The 15,579-nt window shown below is 43.7% G+C and overlaps 1 protein-coding gene across 1 annotated transcript in view; it reads right to left on the bottom strand.

Moving 5' to 3' along the window:
• LOC311490601 (capping protein, Arp2/3 and myosin-I linker protein 3-like) overlaps positions 1 to 15,579 on the bottom strand; it is a gene marked incomplete at both ends in the record, with an annotated part of 30,582 nt that overhangs the window by 1,806 nt on the left and 13,197 nt on the right. Inside the window, 22 exons of the mRNA XM_084548181.1 lie at positions 220 to 346; positions 457 to 557; positions 668 to 1,391; positions 1,485 to 1,683; positions 2,237 to 2,404; positions 4,575 to 4,654; positions 4,902 to 5,089; positions 5,432 to 5,498; positions 7,907 to 8,026; positions 8,123 to 8,210; positions 8,339 to 8,514; positions 8,591 to 8,704; positions 8,790 to 8,909; positions 8,997 to 9,095; positions 11,278 to 11,371; positions 11,798 to 11,866; positions 11,966 to 12,138; positions 12,734 to 12,788; positions 13,011 to 13,107; positions 13,232 to 13,313; positions 14,857 to 14,926; positions 15,104 to 15,208. Coding sequence (XP_084404307.1) covers positions 220 to 346; positions 457 to 557; positions 668 to 1,391; positions 1,485 to 1,683; positions 2,237 to 2,404; positions 4,575 to 4,654; positions 4,902 to 5,089; positions 5,432 to 5,498; positions 7,907 to 8,026; positions 8,123 to 8,210; positions 8,339 to 8,514; positions 8,591 to 8,704; positions 8,790 to 8,909; positions 8,997 to 9,095; positions 11,278 to 11,371; positions 11,798 to 11,866; positions 11,966 to 12,138; positions 12,734 to 12,788; positions 13,011 to 13,107; positions 13,232 to 13,313; positions 14,857 to 14,926; positions 15,104 to 15,208 — 3,116 coding nt within the window. The remainder of the gene's footprint in view (positions 1 to 219; positions 347 to 456; positions 558 to 667; positions 1,392 to 1,484; positions 1,684 to 2,236; positions 2,405 to 4,574; positions 4,655 to 4,901; positions 5,090 to 5,431; positions 5,499 to 7,906; positions 8,027 to 8,122; positions 8,211 to 8,338; positions 8,515 to 8,590; positions 8,705 to 8,789; positions 8,910 to 8,996; positions 9,096 to 11,277; positions 11,372 to 11,797; positions 11,867 to 11,965; positions 12,139 to 12,733; positions 12,789 to 13,010; positions 13,108 to 13,231; positions 13,314 to 14,856; positions 14,927 to 15,103; positions 15,209 to 15,579) is intronic.

Here is a 15,579-nt window from a genome sequence, read left to right as displayed (position 1 = left end):
TCTGTAATGAAGTTCTCATTCAGGCTACTTCAAATTTACAGGAAAGGAATAGTTTAGAAAGACATTAGAGTAGAGATCTGACCAAAGCAAACCACTTACTATTACTGAAGTCGGGCAGACATCTAAACCTTGTTTCTCACAATAGAAATGTGACCCAATGTGAATTATTTCATAGAAGCCGTGGCTTTTATCTATTGGTTAGTATTTCAGTGCAGGTACCTTGGCTTGCAGCTCTGTCTGGTAACCCATGTACTGGCCTGTTAACAGGAGGTGGCACGGGAGGAGGAGGTAGGTTCCTCTCATTGGCTGATTCTTTCGAAAAACTCATGTATGAGGAGGTCTTTGGCTGCGTGTCAGAACAGAACAGGAAATATGAACAAACCACAATGACAAAATCAACATTAGCAGCAACGTTGGGTATAAAGAGGATGCACCAGCATGGTTTTCAATTTACACCTTTTCAGGAATCGGAGGAGGGTGACCCTCAGAATCTCGTCTTCTTTCTCGCTCTTTCTTTTCCATCTTTCCAGAATCCTTTTCTGTATCGCCCTCCTCCTCTGTACCCACACACATAGAAATTAGGTAAAGACGGCAGTGAAAATCTCTTTCCAAGTTAAAATCTGCTTTCTGACCAGCAGTATGTTGACACAGATGACCTGTGAAATACCTGGTAGAGCATCTGAGCTCTCAAGTCGATGTCTCTGCTTCAGCTTGGACAGGCTGGGTTTACTGCTTTGTGGCGGGGGATCAGGTTTAGATGCACAAGGAGCTCCTCGAGTAGCAGCGATGCCTCCTCCTCCACTGCTCCTCCACCCATCTGTGAAACCTCCACCTGCATCTCCCTGCGTGTCTTGCTGATGCCACTCTATGGCTGCTGCCTCTGTGCTCTTCAGAGGATCAGTTTCCTGTTTTGGCGAGGGTGTCTTATCTGATGGGTATGGGGGCAGCGGCCTTTGAGCCAAATGAAGCGCCTGGAGTTGTCTGTCTGTCTTTCTTCCCGGATGCCTGCTCTCAGCCCACTGATTGTCCACCTGTATGTCCGTCGTCCTGTTCTCCGACCATGACCTGTCTATCTGTCTGCCGCCCATCCATTGTCTTTCTATTTGTCTGTCAATCTGCCGCTGGGTGTGTCTGTCAACAGTCCACTGTCTGTCTGGGTGCCTGCTCTCAGTCCGGTACCTGTCTGTTTGTCTGTCGGTCGTTCTTGGCTCTCCAAAAGTTCTTTCCTGCAGCCTGTCATCAAACCGTTGCCTCTCTACGTGTTGATCGCTCTGCATATCTTCCATCCACTGCTTGTCTGCTTGCAGCACCTCTGTTGTCCTCTGTTTGTCGTCCACCCAGTACTTGTTTGTCTCCAACAGCTGTTCAAACACAGCATCTCCTTCAGATTTCTGGCAAAACACAAAGAGGAGGTGACAGAGAGAGTTCAGGTGGTGAAAACTTTCAGTATAGTCAATAGCGGTAGTGGGTCCCACTGAACGTACCTCTCTGGGAGAATAGAAGGGGTGTTTGCTTCCTCCCACACCTGGGTGAGGGATGCCCGGCACTGGTGGAGGACTCAAAACAAGAGTATTTTTCCCCTGGTGATCGTTCATTTTCCCATCAGCCCCCTCGCTGGGAGATCCAGCTCTGGCAGCAGACCTCGGAGGCTGGAGGAGTGTGTAAACATTCTCCGTTGCTGTCCTACAAGTTGGACGACATGAACAAGGAAACGTTAGTCATCAGCTGACGTTTTCCACAAATTCAAAATACACAGTTGTGACTAAAAGCTTTGAGAACAGGGTAATTAGGACATATCACTTTTCCGCCACATATCTTGCTATCTTCATCTGTATTGGACATGCAGCGTGCTCATTTTTAATCACTTGGCTGACTGTCGGATCCAGGACCGGAGCCGCCGGCTGTCATCTACATCTGTGTACACACTCTGATCTCAGCCTGCCTGTGCTCTGGCAACTCTCAGCCATTTCTCATATCAACAAAGAAATGAGGGAGATTTAGAGTGATATTTGTCAGAGTATTTTTGGAGTTCAGTGCTGCTGATCGTCCTTATAAGACCCAAGAAGAGATCATCAGCGAAGAACGTGCAGATGTAGAGTAGAACGTGACAGGAGAAGGAATAAATGCTTTGTGGTGTTTTGTATTGTTATCTGGTGCATCACATGGACAGTGTGTTGTGTTCAACATCATGCCTTTCCCATGAATAATCAGGGGATGTGTGTGTGAATGCGCTAACCCTGTGGGTGCTGTAGCAACAGTGTGACATCCATCTCCATAAACCTCTGCTTCAGACTCGGGCCTCGACAGAGTTTGGTTCCGATTCCTGCGGAAGCCGAAGATGGCCAGCATGTTCCTCCTCTTCTTCCTCCTGAGAGAGTGCGCTTTGTGCAGGGATGAAAGCTGACTGGAAGAAGTGAGAGAGATCAGATGTCACGCACACAGTCCAGTCCAGCACAGTCACTTTCTGTGGTAACACATGAGTCACCCGTTAGGATATCGCTGCCATGCAGACCAGCTGTTCTGCTGCTGCAGTTTGAGCGTTGCTAGGTTGCATCACTTAGTACACAATGACATATCTGAAGTGCACTATTTTATATTGTAACTGCAATATTACTATTATTATTTTCAAAAGCATTGGTTTAACCCTGTGAGCTGTAGCGTGGAAGAGCCACATTACTGCTGCAGCTCTGTCAAAAAAAAAAATTTATGTCCTTGTCACATTAAAATATAAACCACCTCTCCTTCGTGAACAGAAATCTCACACACCTTTGATCACCAGCACAGTCATCAACTGACCAATCATTACACACCACCCAACCCAGACTGCTCCAAACAGACACATCCAACTCTACTAATCATCAAAGTTTACGTCTTAATTGAGCAAAGATAATAGACGACAGAATCTGTTAGATCTGCCTCTGAATGCCTGAGCAGCGGCGGGATGGGCCAAGCCTCACCATGAGATTACTTCAAAGACAGACGGCACGCTGGTCAGAGAAACAGCCGGTTATAATTATGAAAAACAAGAACCAAAGCGCAAGCCAGTAAAAATATTTTCTCAGTTAAAATGTGTGAGCACAGGCACAGTCAGAACTCAGCAGGGTTCACAACAGGAGACACTGTTATTGATTCCCGAGGTCTGAATTACAGTGTGAATATAAATACGCAACTTACGTTGATTGAAGGATTATTAAGTTAAGATTTAATGTGAAAACTGCTTCACTGGTCTCTATGTATCTCTGGCAATCACCTTCAGTGTCACAGTATGTTAATCACTTGACAGTAAAAACAGACTTTCTGTTAACTTAAAAAACCATCGAAGTTTTTTAGTAAATACAGTGACAGAAATAGAAACCGCATCAAAAACTACCATCTAATAATAAACTAAACTGAACCTGCATCCATGTTTTCTCAAGATAATTACTAGAAATGTAACCAATTTACCATCTACTTCCATAATTTCTGGAAATGTCAGACATCTCGGCTCATGAACTCTGACCTTATCGAAAATTCCAACTTTCAAGCTTGTGAAAACCACATGGAGTTTCCTTGTGAACACAGTAAATACGATCCCATTTTAAGACAGAAAAGGGTCTGTGGTTTTTGACCTCTGAATGATATTTAGAACTTGACTATGTTGACTTGTGCTTTGTTGTCACCAAATACACAGAGAATCGGTGTGATGAACTGACAATAGCTGGCTGCGGGAGCATTTGATCCTTCGGGTGAATCTCAGCAGTGTGATTTTTCTGTTTCCTGATATCTTACCATCAAAAGGTAAAATTTTCACAATCTCTGGCTTTTAGTGCAATCGAGTAGTTTGTATATTTGTGCTGTGTTTTTTGTCATGTTCCTTTCTTGGCTTGTCTCTGGCAGTCTTCCCACTTTTGATTAATGCTCCATCAGAATGATTATGAATGTGAGGGAGATTTTCCGTAATTCATATAATTCATTCTGTCCTTGGAATTGCATCACTACACTGATTACTTTCTTTAAAGCACACCTTATGTTGTAGAAAAATTTCCAATTGCTGATTTCATTCATGTCAATGCACTTGGAAAACTCTTCTTTACCTGTATCTATATATCAAATTACTGTTTCTATTTGGATGAGTTGAATGCTCCCTGGTGCATTCAAAGATAGTTTGAAAATTGACTGCACAAGACATATTATTGTAGAAATAAGCCCAAAGACAAACCACAAGTAATCCTGTCTTCTTATATCTGCTGAAGTGCTTACCAGTGCTTTCTTAGACATCCAGAGTGGTCTCAAAACAGCTGGAACAATAACTTAAAAGCCGCAAAAACTTACTGCGATGATTTCTAGCAAAGTGTGAAGTCTCTTAAGCTGGTTTTCAAAGTGCAGCAAAAAATAATGGAAAGTGATGATTGCAGAGGGAGTCTACTAAAAAGCAATATGTAGTATACTCTGGAAAATGACAGTAATTTTAAGTTAAAGCAATGTGCACGTTAAACTTGCAGTATTGAGGAGACATTTTGTAAGGAGAGAGGTTCACAGCGGATACCTACTGTGGGGATGAAATGGAAAAGAGGAAACATAAAAGCAGCTCTTACCTATCCGGGAGCACTCTTTTTGTGTAGAAATCCGGGAGTCCATCATCCAGAGGGCTTATTCCTCCATTTTCACTGCAGTGCTGTGCACATGGAGACACAAACACGCATTTGAGGCATTTTTAGAGAGGTCAGTTTAGTGGGTTTTATTTGTAAATGTTGTGTGTGCAATAAAACAAATGGATTACACTGCCTTCACTGAGATGACATAATCTAATTTCAGCCATCCACTTTATATAAATTACTTCTGACAAAGGCAGCAGTCACTGCCAGCGGGCACAGACATCAAGAAATGGGAAAATTATGCATAGATGCACAGATCTGCTTTACTGTCTCAGCAGGGATGTGTCCTCCTTTGTGCCTTCGTGGGGGCCTTGGCCGAACTCGTGTCACATGATGGAGAGGCAGACCTTGTGTAGGCAGCTCTGACAGGCCTTCCCAGGATGCAGAGCGGGATAGAGGCGACGAGTACGATGGCACAGATGGGGGTGGAGAGGAGCTGGAGTCGTCACATAGGCCTGGTAGCAGCAACAGAAGGATTATTGGGTATGTGAGGACAAGAAACTGGTAGGGGCTGTCAAGGAGGCCGACAGGATGGAGGAATTACAGAGAGCCGGCATCTCTGCTGCTTCAAAGCGGGCAGATTTAAAACAATTGGCGACCGCTTTGAGATATACTGGCTCAGACTTGGCTCAGGCTGGATTAAAGCAGCCATTAACAGACTGCTCAGATGAAGAGATGAGAAAATGGAAAAAAAAAAGACTCAACAGAAAACACACTAATGGAGCTCCGGGAGAGACAGGATGGGGTCAGAGCTAGACTGGAAAGAGAAGGATAAGAGGATGTACAGCAGTACTCACTCAGCCTGGTGGAGACGGGTCGTATTCGTCTTGTTCTTGAGCTCCGTTTCTTAATGGCTATTGTGTCCTGGGAGAAAAAAATAAAGAAACACAAAGTTGTTTCAAGGCTACAGGGATAGAATTAAAGTAAGACACACATGCAGAAACAAGAACAACAAAACACAAATTATACTAGTCTCCTTAAGGACAATCAATGCTTTTGTGAGTGTTGTTTTGTCAAATCAAAGTGCATATTTTAGATAACAACAATACATGCCGAATAAAGTGCTGCACTCATTTCAAGCAAAGGTTTAAATATTAAACATGTAAATACAGGCTGGGATATAGTAATTGCAAAACTAATGAAATTCCCATCATCAAGTGTTTAGTGTGAAATAAAAAAAAATGCAAAATATGGTCAAAATTATTTTTGTTACACATCAACATGATAGCATTGTCATTAGGAACATGTTAGGGAACAGCTTCACAAAGCTGCCAGTATGGCTGTAGCTATATAGTCCTGTTAGTTATAGTGCTGGTAGGAGTCTGGGATCACAGTGACCTGATCAGATATCTTTAGGACAGTCCATAAATACCTTTAAACTTTTATTTTTGGATTTACTGAAAGATATGGCATGGTGACATTCATGTAATGTCAGGAGGAAATATACCAAAAATAATTTAAATAAGAAAGGAAAGGAAAGGGATCTAAGATGGATCCATGAGGGATGCCACAAAATATGTTAGCAATGTTAATAGTAAGTAATTTCTCTAGTTTAAAACAGATGCCAAACCTGGACACAAATCGTTACTAGTTAAATAACGCTAGGTTGTGTAAAGACCGTCCAAACTGGAAACTGGACACTGGACACATGAATACAATGAACAATATTAGCTGTGTTAATCAGCGACATACAAAGGTGTCGAGGGAGATAAACAAGTATGTTGACATTTTAAAAGCTTTAAAACAAAAATGTGTGCTTTCAAGTTTTAGAGGAGACACCGAGAGTAGAGGTACACAAGGGGGTAAAGACTAAACTGATTGAGATGCAAAGGTGGGCATATGGAAGATCCTTGAGATAATGTCAGGGAAACAATTTACTGCCTCCTGTCTTGTAAATATTGAGCTGCTCTTTTAGTGTGTCAACAGAGATTTACTGTATTCTATTTTTTCATTTTCATTCAGCCTCTTTATCTTGCAGACATATTAAAAACATTCAAATAATATTTAGGTTGAGGTCTATGAGAGATGAAGGATAATTGCACAGGTAGAAATACATTGATCAGGCATAACATTATTATCCTAATATTGTGTTGGTCTCCCTTGTGCCTCCAAAATAGTTGTGACTCATCAGAGAATGGACATGGGCCTTCTGAGGGTGTTCTGTGGTGTCTGGCAACAGAATGTTGTTAGTGGGGGCCTTTGGGTCCTATGGGTTGAGGGGAGGGTCCTCTGTGGATCAGGCAGGTTTTAATGTTGTGGCTTGTCGGTGTGTATGGATATATAAGCTTCTCTGTAGTTGTAATTTATTGTAATGAGCTAATTTAGAAACAGCAGATGTTTGGAAAATGGAAAAATTTAACGAAATGAATATACCCTGTGTGCAAATAAGTTTAACTATTTAGAAGAATGGACGACAGTATGAGACTTAAACTTAGACCAATCAAACTTTAACGAAACACAACAGAACTGACAATCAATCAATCAATCATCAACTCTCGTATTGTTAAAGCGTCTCCAAAAGAGGAGCCTCTAAAAATTGTTGACCTTTGTAGTGTTACTGTCAATCCATCAGTTTAAACTTTCAAATATCAAAACCCAGAGGAAAACTCACTCTCCTGCCAGCAAGTTTTATCAAAAATGAACCATCGTCTATTTATTTGGTTGCAGCACTCAAGTTTAATGATGTAGCAAACAACCAAAGGGAGCGTGAACCTTATTTAATGAACATGTTAAATGATGCACACATGATATAATATCTAATATCACACAACAGAATACAAATTCCAGACACGATTCAGCTTTCCAAGTCAGAATCAGCCCTGAAGATAACTTTAGGGAGACTGGAAGAATACATGAGAATGTCTCTCTACCTCGGGGTCCTGATGAGAGTTGCTAGAATAATAAGATACTTTGTGTCTGCAGAATTACAAAGGGCTTCTCAGACACAAAACAAATACTGGAGGCAGACTAGTTTCCCACTTCAAGGCCGGTCTTCATTTTTCTTACTGGCAAGGAATTGCTGAAGAGATAAATCCCGTTTAAAATAATTTTGTCTGATAGCAAGAAAATCATCACACAGAGACAGCTACAGGCAAAAACTACAGAAACAGATCACTGTGAGTTAAACTGTTTGAATTGACTGTTAACTGGATATGCCATGAAACCGCTTAAAGGCCCTGTTCTTAAGTAATGTGCTGATGTTAACCTACAGTATAAGTGTTGTGCTAAGAAGCAGGTAAACGGAAAATACAGGTCGATATGTTCGCACTCACTATGCTGGTGCCGAGGTCTTCGTCTGTGATGTCCAGAGAGTCTCTGTGTCTGTTAAACCTCCAGCCGGTCCCGTCTTCACACGTCCCCTCCCAGCATTTAAAATGAGACACCTGGCCGGTCTGAAACAGACGGCGCACTCAAACCTTTTGACTCACACTCGTTAACTCAATTTGTGTCTCTTTCACACACTTCTACAGTAAGTGCTTTGTGTTTACCAGCGCCTTATGGGTGGCGTAGAGCTCCTGCAGGATTTGGTCCACGATGGAGTTGGTGAGATAGGAAACCACTGACAGCTTCACTTCCCTGCAGAAGATTGGGTTAGAGGAAAGGGAGAGACAGACGGGAAGAGGCTTGGTAAAAGTGAGAACAAATCAATATTCTGCGTTTATCAAATTCAGACTTATCGCTGCTGCTTCATCCCTCCTTCTTACTCCAAAGCTCTGTGAATGTCCTGCGCTGCTCTTTCCATGAGGGCAGTACGGATGGCGGAGCGAGGGATGGACACGCGCTCAGAAACAGATGAGAGAGGAGGACTTAATCTCTCTGCTGCAGAAGAAGATAAAGGACAGAGCTCGCGACAGAGAGACACCATTGAGTCGACGATCACCTGCAATGGATGGCGGTTATCAGTAACCCTGTCATCTGTTATGGATGACGGTGTGAAAAGAGGCTGTAAGATCTACCTGCAGCTCCTTGTCTGCGGCTTTGGCAAGTTCACCAGCCAGAGAGTCCAGCCTCTGCCGCACCGGCCCGTCCACAGACAGCACATGAGCCAGCTCACACAGTGAAGGGTAGAGCTTTGAACACCACAGAGATGGAATTCATTCAAATTCAGTCTGACAGTAATGTAGAAAGTACTATCATGAATTTACCACCACTCACAGCGCGAGAGTTCCTGGCCTCTTTTAGCACTTGTTTGGCAGCTTGAATCTCCTCCATCTCTCCGATGCCTCGTAACAGACACACCTGCTGCTGGACGCGCACGCAGAGGCGCTCCATCACCTTGGAAACAGACAGGCCGGGGAGTTTTGGGAGCGCAAACACTCATAAAACATACACGGAGGGGAGCGCATCACAGACTAGCGATACCTGTTCGGCAGTGCTGGTGACTAGGCCTTGGTGCAGCCGCAGAGCCTGTCTCTGAGAGAAGCGCTGGGTCTGGTTGTTCCTCACCAGAGCACGCTGGATCTGTGCAGCAGAGCAGCAGAGGACAGCCTCGATTATAGAGCAGCCGCGAAAATACGAGGACCACAAACAAACAGTATGGGTTGATGGTGAAAAAGATACATGGAACAAGGTGCAATGAGCAGAGAAGAGGAAGCTGTGGCATTTTATAGCTCTGAGCCCCAGTTCTCAAAAGCATTGTAAGGCAAAGATGATCACAGGATACTTCCTAAGCTCAAATTCAGGGGTCTCTTAAAAGCCCTAGGAAATTAAGGTTTGAAAGTGATGTTGAATTTAAAGAAAATAAAACAAACATAGAGGATTGGTGGATCGCAAAGACCATGTGTTGTATTACCCACAGTATGATAGCTTCCTCTCATCATGTTAGGTTGCCCACACACAGACAGCAATAATTAACAATCACAAGATGTTTTTTCATTTTCATTAATGTATGCGTTAACAACAGTGTAAAAGTGCAGGATCTTTACCTAAAGCCAAGTATATGAATATCCTCTGGCAGCTACTGTCCTGATGTTGTTTTCAGTTTCCATTCCTCAAGAATTAAGTGAAGGAATGAATGAAATTATTGTGAAAGGCATGCAAACCCAGACGAGTGTTTGAAGAAAACGCGTTCATATATACATATATAATATATACACTATATTACCAAAAGTATTCGCTCACCTGCCTTTACTCATTCTATGAACTGAAGTGCCATCCCATTCCTAACTCATAGAATTCAATATGATGTCGGTCCACCTTTTGCAGCTATTACAGCTTCAACTCTTCTGGGAAGACTGTCCACAAGGTTGAGGAGAGTGTTTATAGGAATTTTTGACCATTCTTCCAAAAGCGCATTGGTGAGGTCACACACTGATGTTGGTCGAGAAGGCCTGGCTCTCAGTCTCCGCTCTAATTCATCCCAAAGGTGTTCTATCGGGTTCAGGTCAGGACTCTGTGCAGGCCAGTCAAGTTCATCCACACCAGACTCTGTCATCCACGTCTTTATGGACCTTGCTTTGTGCACTGGTGCACAGTCATGTTGGAAGAGGAAGGGGCCCGCTCCAAACTGTTCCCACAAGGTTGGGAGCATGGAATTGTCCAAAATGTTTTGGTATCCTGAAGCATTCAATGTTCCTTTCACTGGAACTAAGGGGCCAAGCCCAGCTCCTGAAAAACAACCCCATACCATAATTCCTCCTCCACCAAATTTCACAGTTGGCACAATGCAATCTGAAATGTACCGTTCTCCTGGCAACCTCCAAACCCAGACTCGTCCATCAGATTGCCAGATGGTAAAGCGTGATTCATCACTCCAGAGAACGCGTCTCCACTGCTCTAGAGGCCAGTGGCGGCGTGCTTTACACCATTGCATCCGACGCCTTGCATTGCACTTGGTGATGTGTGGCTTGGCTGCAGCTGCTCGGCCATGGAAACCCATTCCATGAAGCTCTCTGCGTACTGTACTTGGGCTAATCTGAAGGTCACATGAAGTTTGTAGCTCTGTAGCAATTGACTGTGCAGAAAGTCGGCGACCTCTTTGCACTATGCGCTTCAGCATCCGCTGACCCCTCTCCGTCACTTTACGTGGCCTACCACTTCGTGGCTGAGTTGCTGTTTTTCCCAAACGCTTCCATTTTGTTATAATAGAGCTGACAGTTGACTGTGGAATATTTAGGAGCGAGGAAATTTCACGACTGGATTTGTTGCACAAGTGGCATCCTATGACAGTTCCACGCTGGAATTCACTGAGCTCCTGAGAGCGGCCCATTCTTTCACAAATGTCTTGTTTCACAGTCTGCATGCCTGAGTGCTTGAATTTATACACCTGGGGCCAGGCCAAGTGATTAGAACACCTGATTCTGATCATTTGAATGGGTGAGCGAATACTTTTGGTAATATAGTGTATATATGCATTGAGACTGCACTGATCTTCCAATCGCTGTCAGTCTACCTCATCTCACAAAGTTAGGGTATGTGGCCTTTGACTAACAGATAAATGTCTTCATGTTTGCTGCCTCTTTTGTCTATTACCATGGATACAGTCTCTCTGTCAACAACATTAATTAATGATGATGATTTAATGCCTCAAATGCAAATGGGGGGGAGGTAAAATGTGAAGATGCAAAATGAGGATGTTCTGTTGAAACATCAAATCCCCTGTTCTTAACAATGGCTTTAACAATGGCTGGTCTCCAATGCCAACCTTGGTCAGTGCCTGCTCTGTCCTCTCGGGGGCGCTGCGGTAAGCCTGGCTGATATCACTTAAGGGTAGAGGCATGTACTGCAAGGTGAAATTACTGAGAGAGGAGAGAGAAGAAGGGGAGGGAAGAACAGAGGAAGGGTCGAGTTATTGAAGGAGACAGTACCAGACTAAAAAGAGAAAGTAAAGTGGGTTACAGATTCCAGGGTTAGTTAAGGTTAATATTCCCACCGGACAGAGCTCATCCCAAAATATTCTCCCAGTGCCATATGATGAGTGAGTAACACTTTGATCCTTGCAACCATGTCATTCTTAGCCTCAAGGTAAATCTGGACCATTTAAGATAGCGAAGTGGAAAGCAGCAATTTGCTCAGCTCACGTTGGTTAAATGTTCTAAAAAAAGATACGGTACGGTTTGTTGAAATCCATTCTTCCAGAAGATGAATATATCCTCTTATTTACTCAGCAGATTCCAGCGCACATGTAGAGATAATACACGCTGATGACTTTTTAATGCTCTTACTGTTCGAGCGCTCGGGCCACGTCGAGAAATCCTGCTGCGGAGGTGTTGTTGCGATCCCATGTCACACTCCTGCAGGGCACAGAATACAAACATCCATACTGTGCACAAGCCGCTGCAAACCCTGCATTAAACACAGAAACAACCCAATCCCCGCGTTCTTCCCTTCACCTGAGCGTGGTGTTGATCTGCAGCGCTTTGCTCAGCATCTTGGCTCCGATGTCGTCCATGTTGTTCCCGCTCAGGTCCACTTTTCTCAGGCAGGTGTTGCTGCCCAGGGCGTTGACAAGTACGGTGCCCCGAGAGCGCAGGCGTGAGTCGGACAGGGACAGGGACTGCAGGACCTGCAGAGGCAAAAATAAAATCGTGTGAGTAAATGTGTGTGTGTGTGTTGGGGAGAGTTTAGAAATAAATGAGGCTAAAAGAAACTGAGATGGCTGTGCAAAGGAAAGAGAAGAGGGGGAAGTCAAGAGGATATAATGCAGTGGTGATTTACTGCACAGTGATGTCACAACTCACTTGCATGACTTCAGATGCTGTGTGCGTGAATTATTTACAGTGTGTGTGTGTGTGTGTGTGGTGATATCGACACTGTGCCCACAATGTTAACAGGGCGACAGCAATAATTCATGAGCCAGTGACACGTCTCCAGAGCAACATAATGCAAAAATGATGCGCGCAGAAATCTGTGCGGGATTTTAAGCGTAACGAAGATGATGATACTTCATCTGGACATAGCTTGTCTTTTTAATAAATGATTAGCTGTCTTAAATGTCCTCTCGCCGAAAAGGGAAATATGTTTTGTTTCCTTTCAGAATATGATGCATTATTACGTGTCTGCACAGCTGAACCAATACATTTTTGTTGAGAGTTTTTGTCATCAATCTGTTAAATTAGCCTCGCGCAGTATGTTTTCGTAAAAATATTTTAATAACTCACACAGTCCTCCTCTTGGATGAGTTGTACAAGCTTCTGCAACACTTCATCCAGAACCCTGCAGACACAAACCGCGGAGAAATGCACAGAGACGAGGCTGAATGAGTTGGTGCGAGTCATTCCCTGCTGCTAGCAGCACCCGCTTATGAAAATATAAGTAAAATCACAGATGTGTGTATTCAAGCTGGCATATGCAGCTCGTATTCAAACACACACACACGCAGACATAGTGTGTCCATAAATAACTGCAGTAAAGCGTGACACAGAGCCACGGCTGCACCTGTTTTTGATATTGAAGTTCTTGCCCAGATGAAGGTGTCTGAGGGAGGGGTGCCTGGAGAGGGCCGGCAGTACTGTGAGCAGATCTCCGTCGAGGCCTGTCAGCACACACACACACAAAGCTCAACATGGCATGATCCATTAGCAGCCCGTTCAAACCTCTTCTTCACTGGGACAAAAAGTCAAGGTCACTGTGGGGTGTGTTGCAGTGTGCCACGGTACCGTTGTCAGAGATGTCCAGAGTAGCGATGGAGGAGACTCTGGGGAAGAGTTCCTGGATTACAGCAGCTCCTGCCGACCTTAGCTGGGAGAGAGAGACAGGAGGGAAAACCAACATGTGCACAGACATGAATCAGAGTCATTTTAGCTTCTGTCTTTGGGGAATTGTTCTATTTTTCCACAATGGGGCAAATTTATGGATGCCTTCTTTATGTCTCTGCAAGCAGTCTGACATTTGTTGCGCTGCAAGCTTTACTTTGCTTGTGATCTGCAGCGGTTCTGCTCAGTGGCAGGGAAAACACTTTACACTACACGCTCCTTTATATGTGTTAGCAAATTACACTCGCTGAGAAATTTAGAAAGAGCTGTTAAAACCAAGATTGCGGAACCAGCTTGATATAATGTAACCTGTCCAACGTTCAACAGTGTAATCTGCAACTTAAATTAAAAGGTTATAGTGGAGCTGAAGCTCACTGAAAATATTTATAAATAAATGCATGTACTTATAATGGGTGCTAACTGATGTAACAGGCATTCATTATCAGTCGGTTAGCAAACTACCTGCCAGTAAATACAGAGTGACAGGATCCTGTTTCTGGCCACCACAGGATGTCTAACATTCTCCTTCTTCCTTTTGCTCTGTTTTTCATGAAGGAAGGATTAAAGCAGGGGTGTCAAACTCATTTTAGTTCAGGGGCCACATACAGCCCAGTTTGATGTCAAGGGGGCCGGACCAATAACACAATAGCGTATTTACCTATAAATAACAACAACCCCAAATGTTTCCCTTTGTTTTACAACTGGACATTTCTTAAGAAAAATAAGTGCAATTTCTGTTTACTTGTAGGGCTCAGTTGTTATGTCCACAACTCTTACAAAATCTGTGTGAACCCTTGGAAGAGCAATTATTTTTATTGGAGAAATTGCAGTTAATGTCTTCAATGTAATTTTTACACTTCACAAATTCATCCCACGGGCCAGATTAGACCCTCTGGCGGGCCGGTTTTGGCCCCCGGGCCGTATGTTTGACACGGACACTTGGATTAAAAGATCTGAATCTTTATCTGCTAAGTTCTCAAATATCTTCGCTAGTAGCTAACTTTGTCAGCTGGGCACATAATAATTCACTGTGGGATTGCAATCAAAAGTTTCCCATTACATACAGTCATCTGATCCCTTGTCAGTGTAAACATATTGATTATAGCACCATTAAGTAAATGATCTGAATAGTTACTGGTCGGTGAGTTAAGCATGGCTAAAATCATTTTAGGACGCTGTTAAACCCAAGTGGAGAAAACACATCAATGAATTCCCCGCATTCTGGACGGGAAAAAGAAGAAAAACCGAACGGACCATTTAACTTGAACTTGTTTTTCAGCAGTCAATGTCACGCTTGTCTGGCAGATGCACTACTATTTTAATGAATCCAGCTCTCTGTAAAGGCCACCTCACAATTTACTCAAGCTGTACGCCTGTAATTACACCCCAAACCCTATTTTGACATTTCAAGCTTCTTGTCCCACTACATTGACCTTGCGCTTGACTCCGAGCGCTTCGAAAACACAAGTGACCTCCGGCGCCAACACTGTGCTTGAACACCTCCAGTGCAGATGTGAAGATGAGCTTACCTCACAGCCACTGATGTCCAGATGAAGGTCATTGATATGAGGGTTGGAGGTTAACCCCGTCAGGAGAGCCCTGCGGAGACAGGAAGAAGGGAAGTGACTGACAAAGGAAACACAAGGAGAAGGAGCAGTAAAAGCCTCGCGGGCACAGCTGAGCATCTCCATATGCGTCCAATCAGCCTTCATTGTAGAGGGGTTAAGATAAAAGGGAGCCAGTCTGGGTAGAGAATAAGAGGCGACATGCAGGTACCTCAGAACATCAGGGGGCAGCTTCATAGACGCCAGGCTCACATGAGTGAGGCTGAAGGCCGAGCTGAAGAACTGACGGAACAACGGCAGCGTGTCCTTCACTTTCCTGTTGGTTGAAAAAAAAATAAAAATAAGACGGGATCAAAGAGAGAAGATGTAAAGCTGAAGAGATAATACGATGAGCTGGGAACGGGATGAGAGTGGCCACGCACTGCAGAGGAGTTCGCACTGTTGACATGCAGAGTAAATACGAGCGCAGAGCCGAGCGTGGAGAAATGACAGAGTGAGAAATACAAATGAATACTGCTTTGGTGTGAGAAAGGGAAGCGAGTGAGGTCAAATGATAGATAGCTCTGCTTAAATATTCATGAGTCTTATCTATGCAGTCAGCACTGAGAGTTCTGGTTTTAGGGAAACACAGAGAGGAAACACAATGTTCCAGTGATTCCTATAAAACTCATTTCTGATTTCCCTCTA

This window comes from Chelon labrosus (assembly GCF_963514085.1).
Source record: "Chelon labrosus genome assembly, chromosome: 7".
Classification (NCBI taxonomy): Eukaryota; Metazoa; Chordata; class Actinopteri; order Mugiliformes; family Mugilidae; genus Chelon; species Chelon labrosus.
Note: the sequence above shows the minus strand (reverse complement) of the source record. Positions and strands in the feature narration are given on the sequence as shown.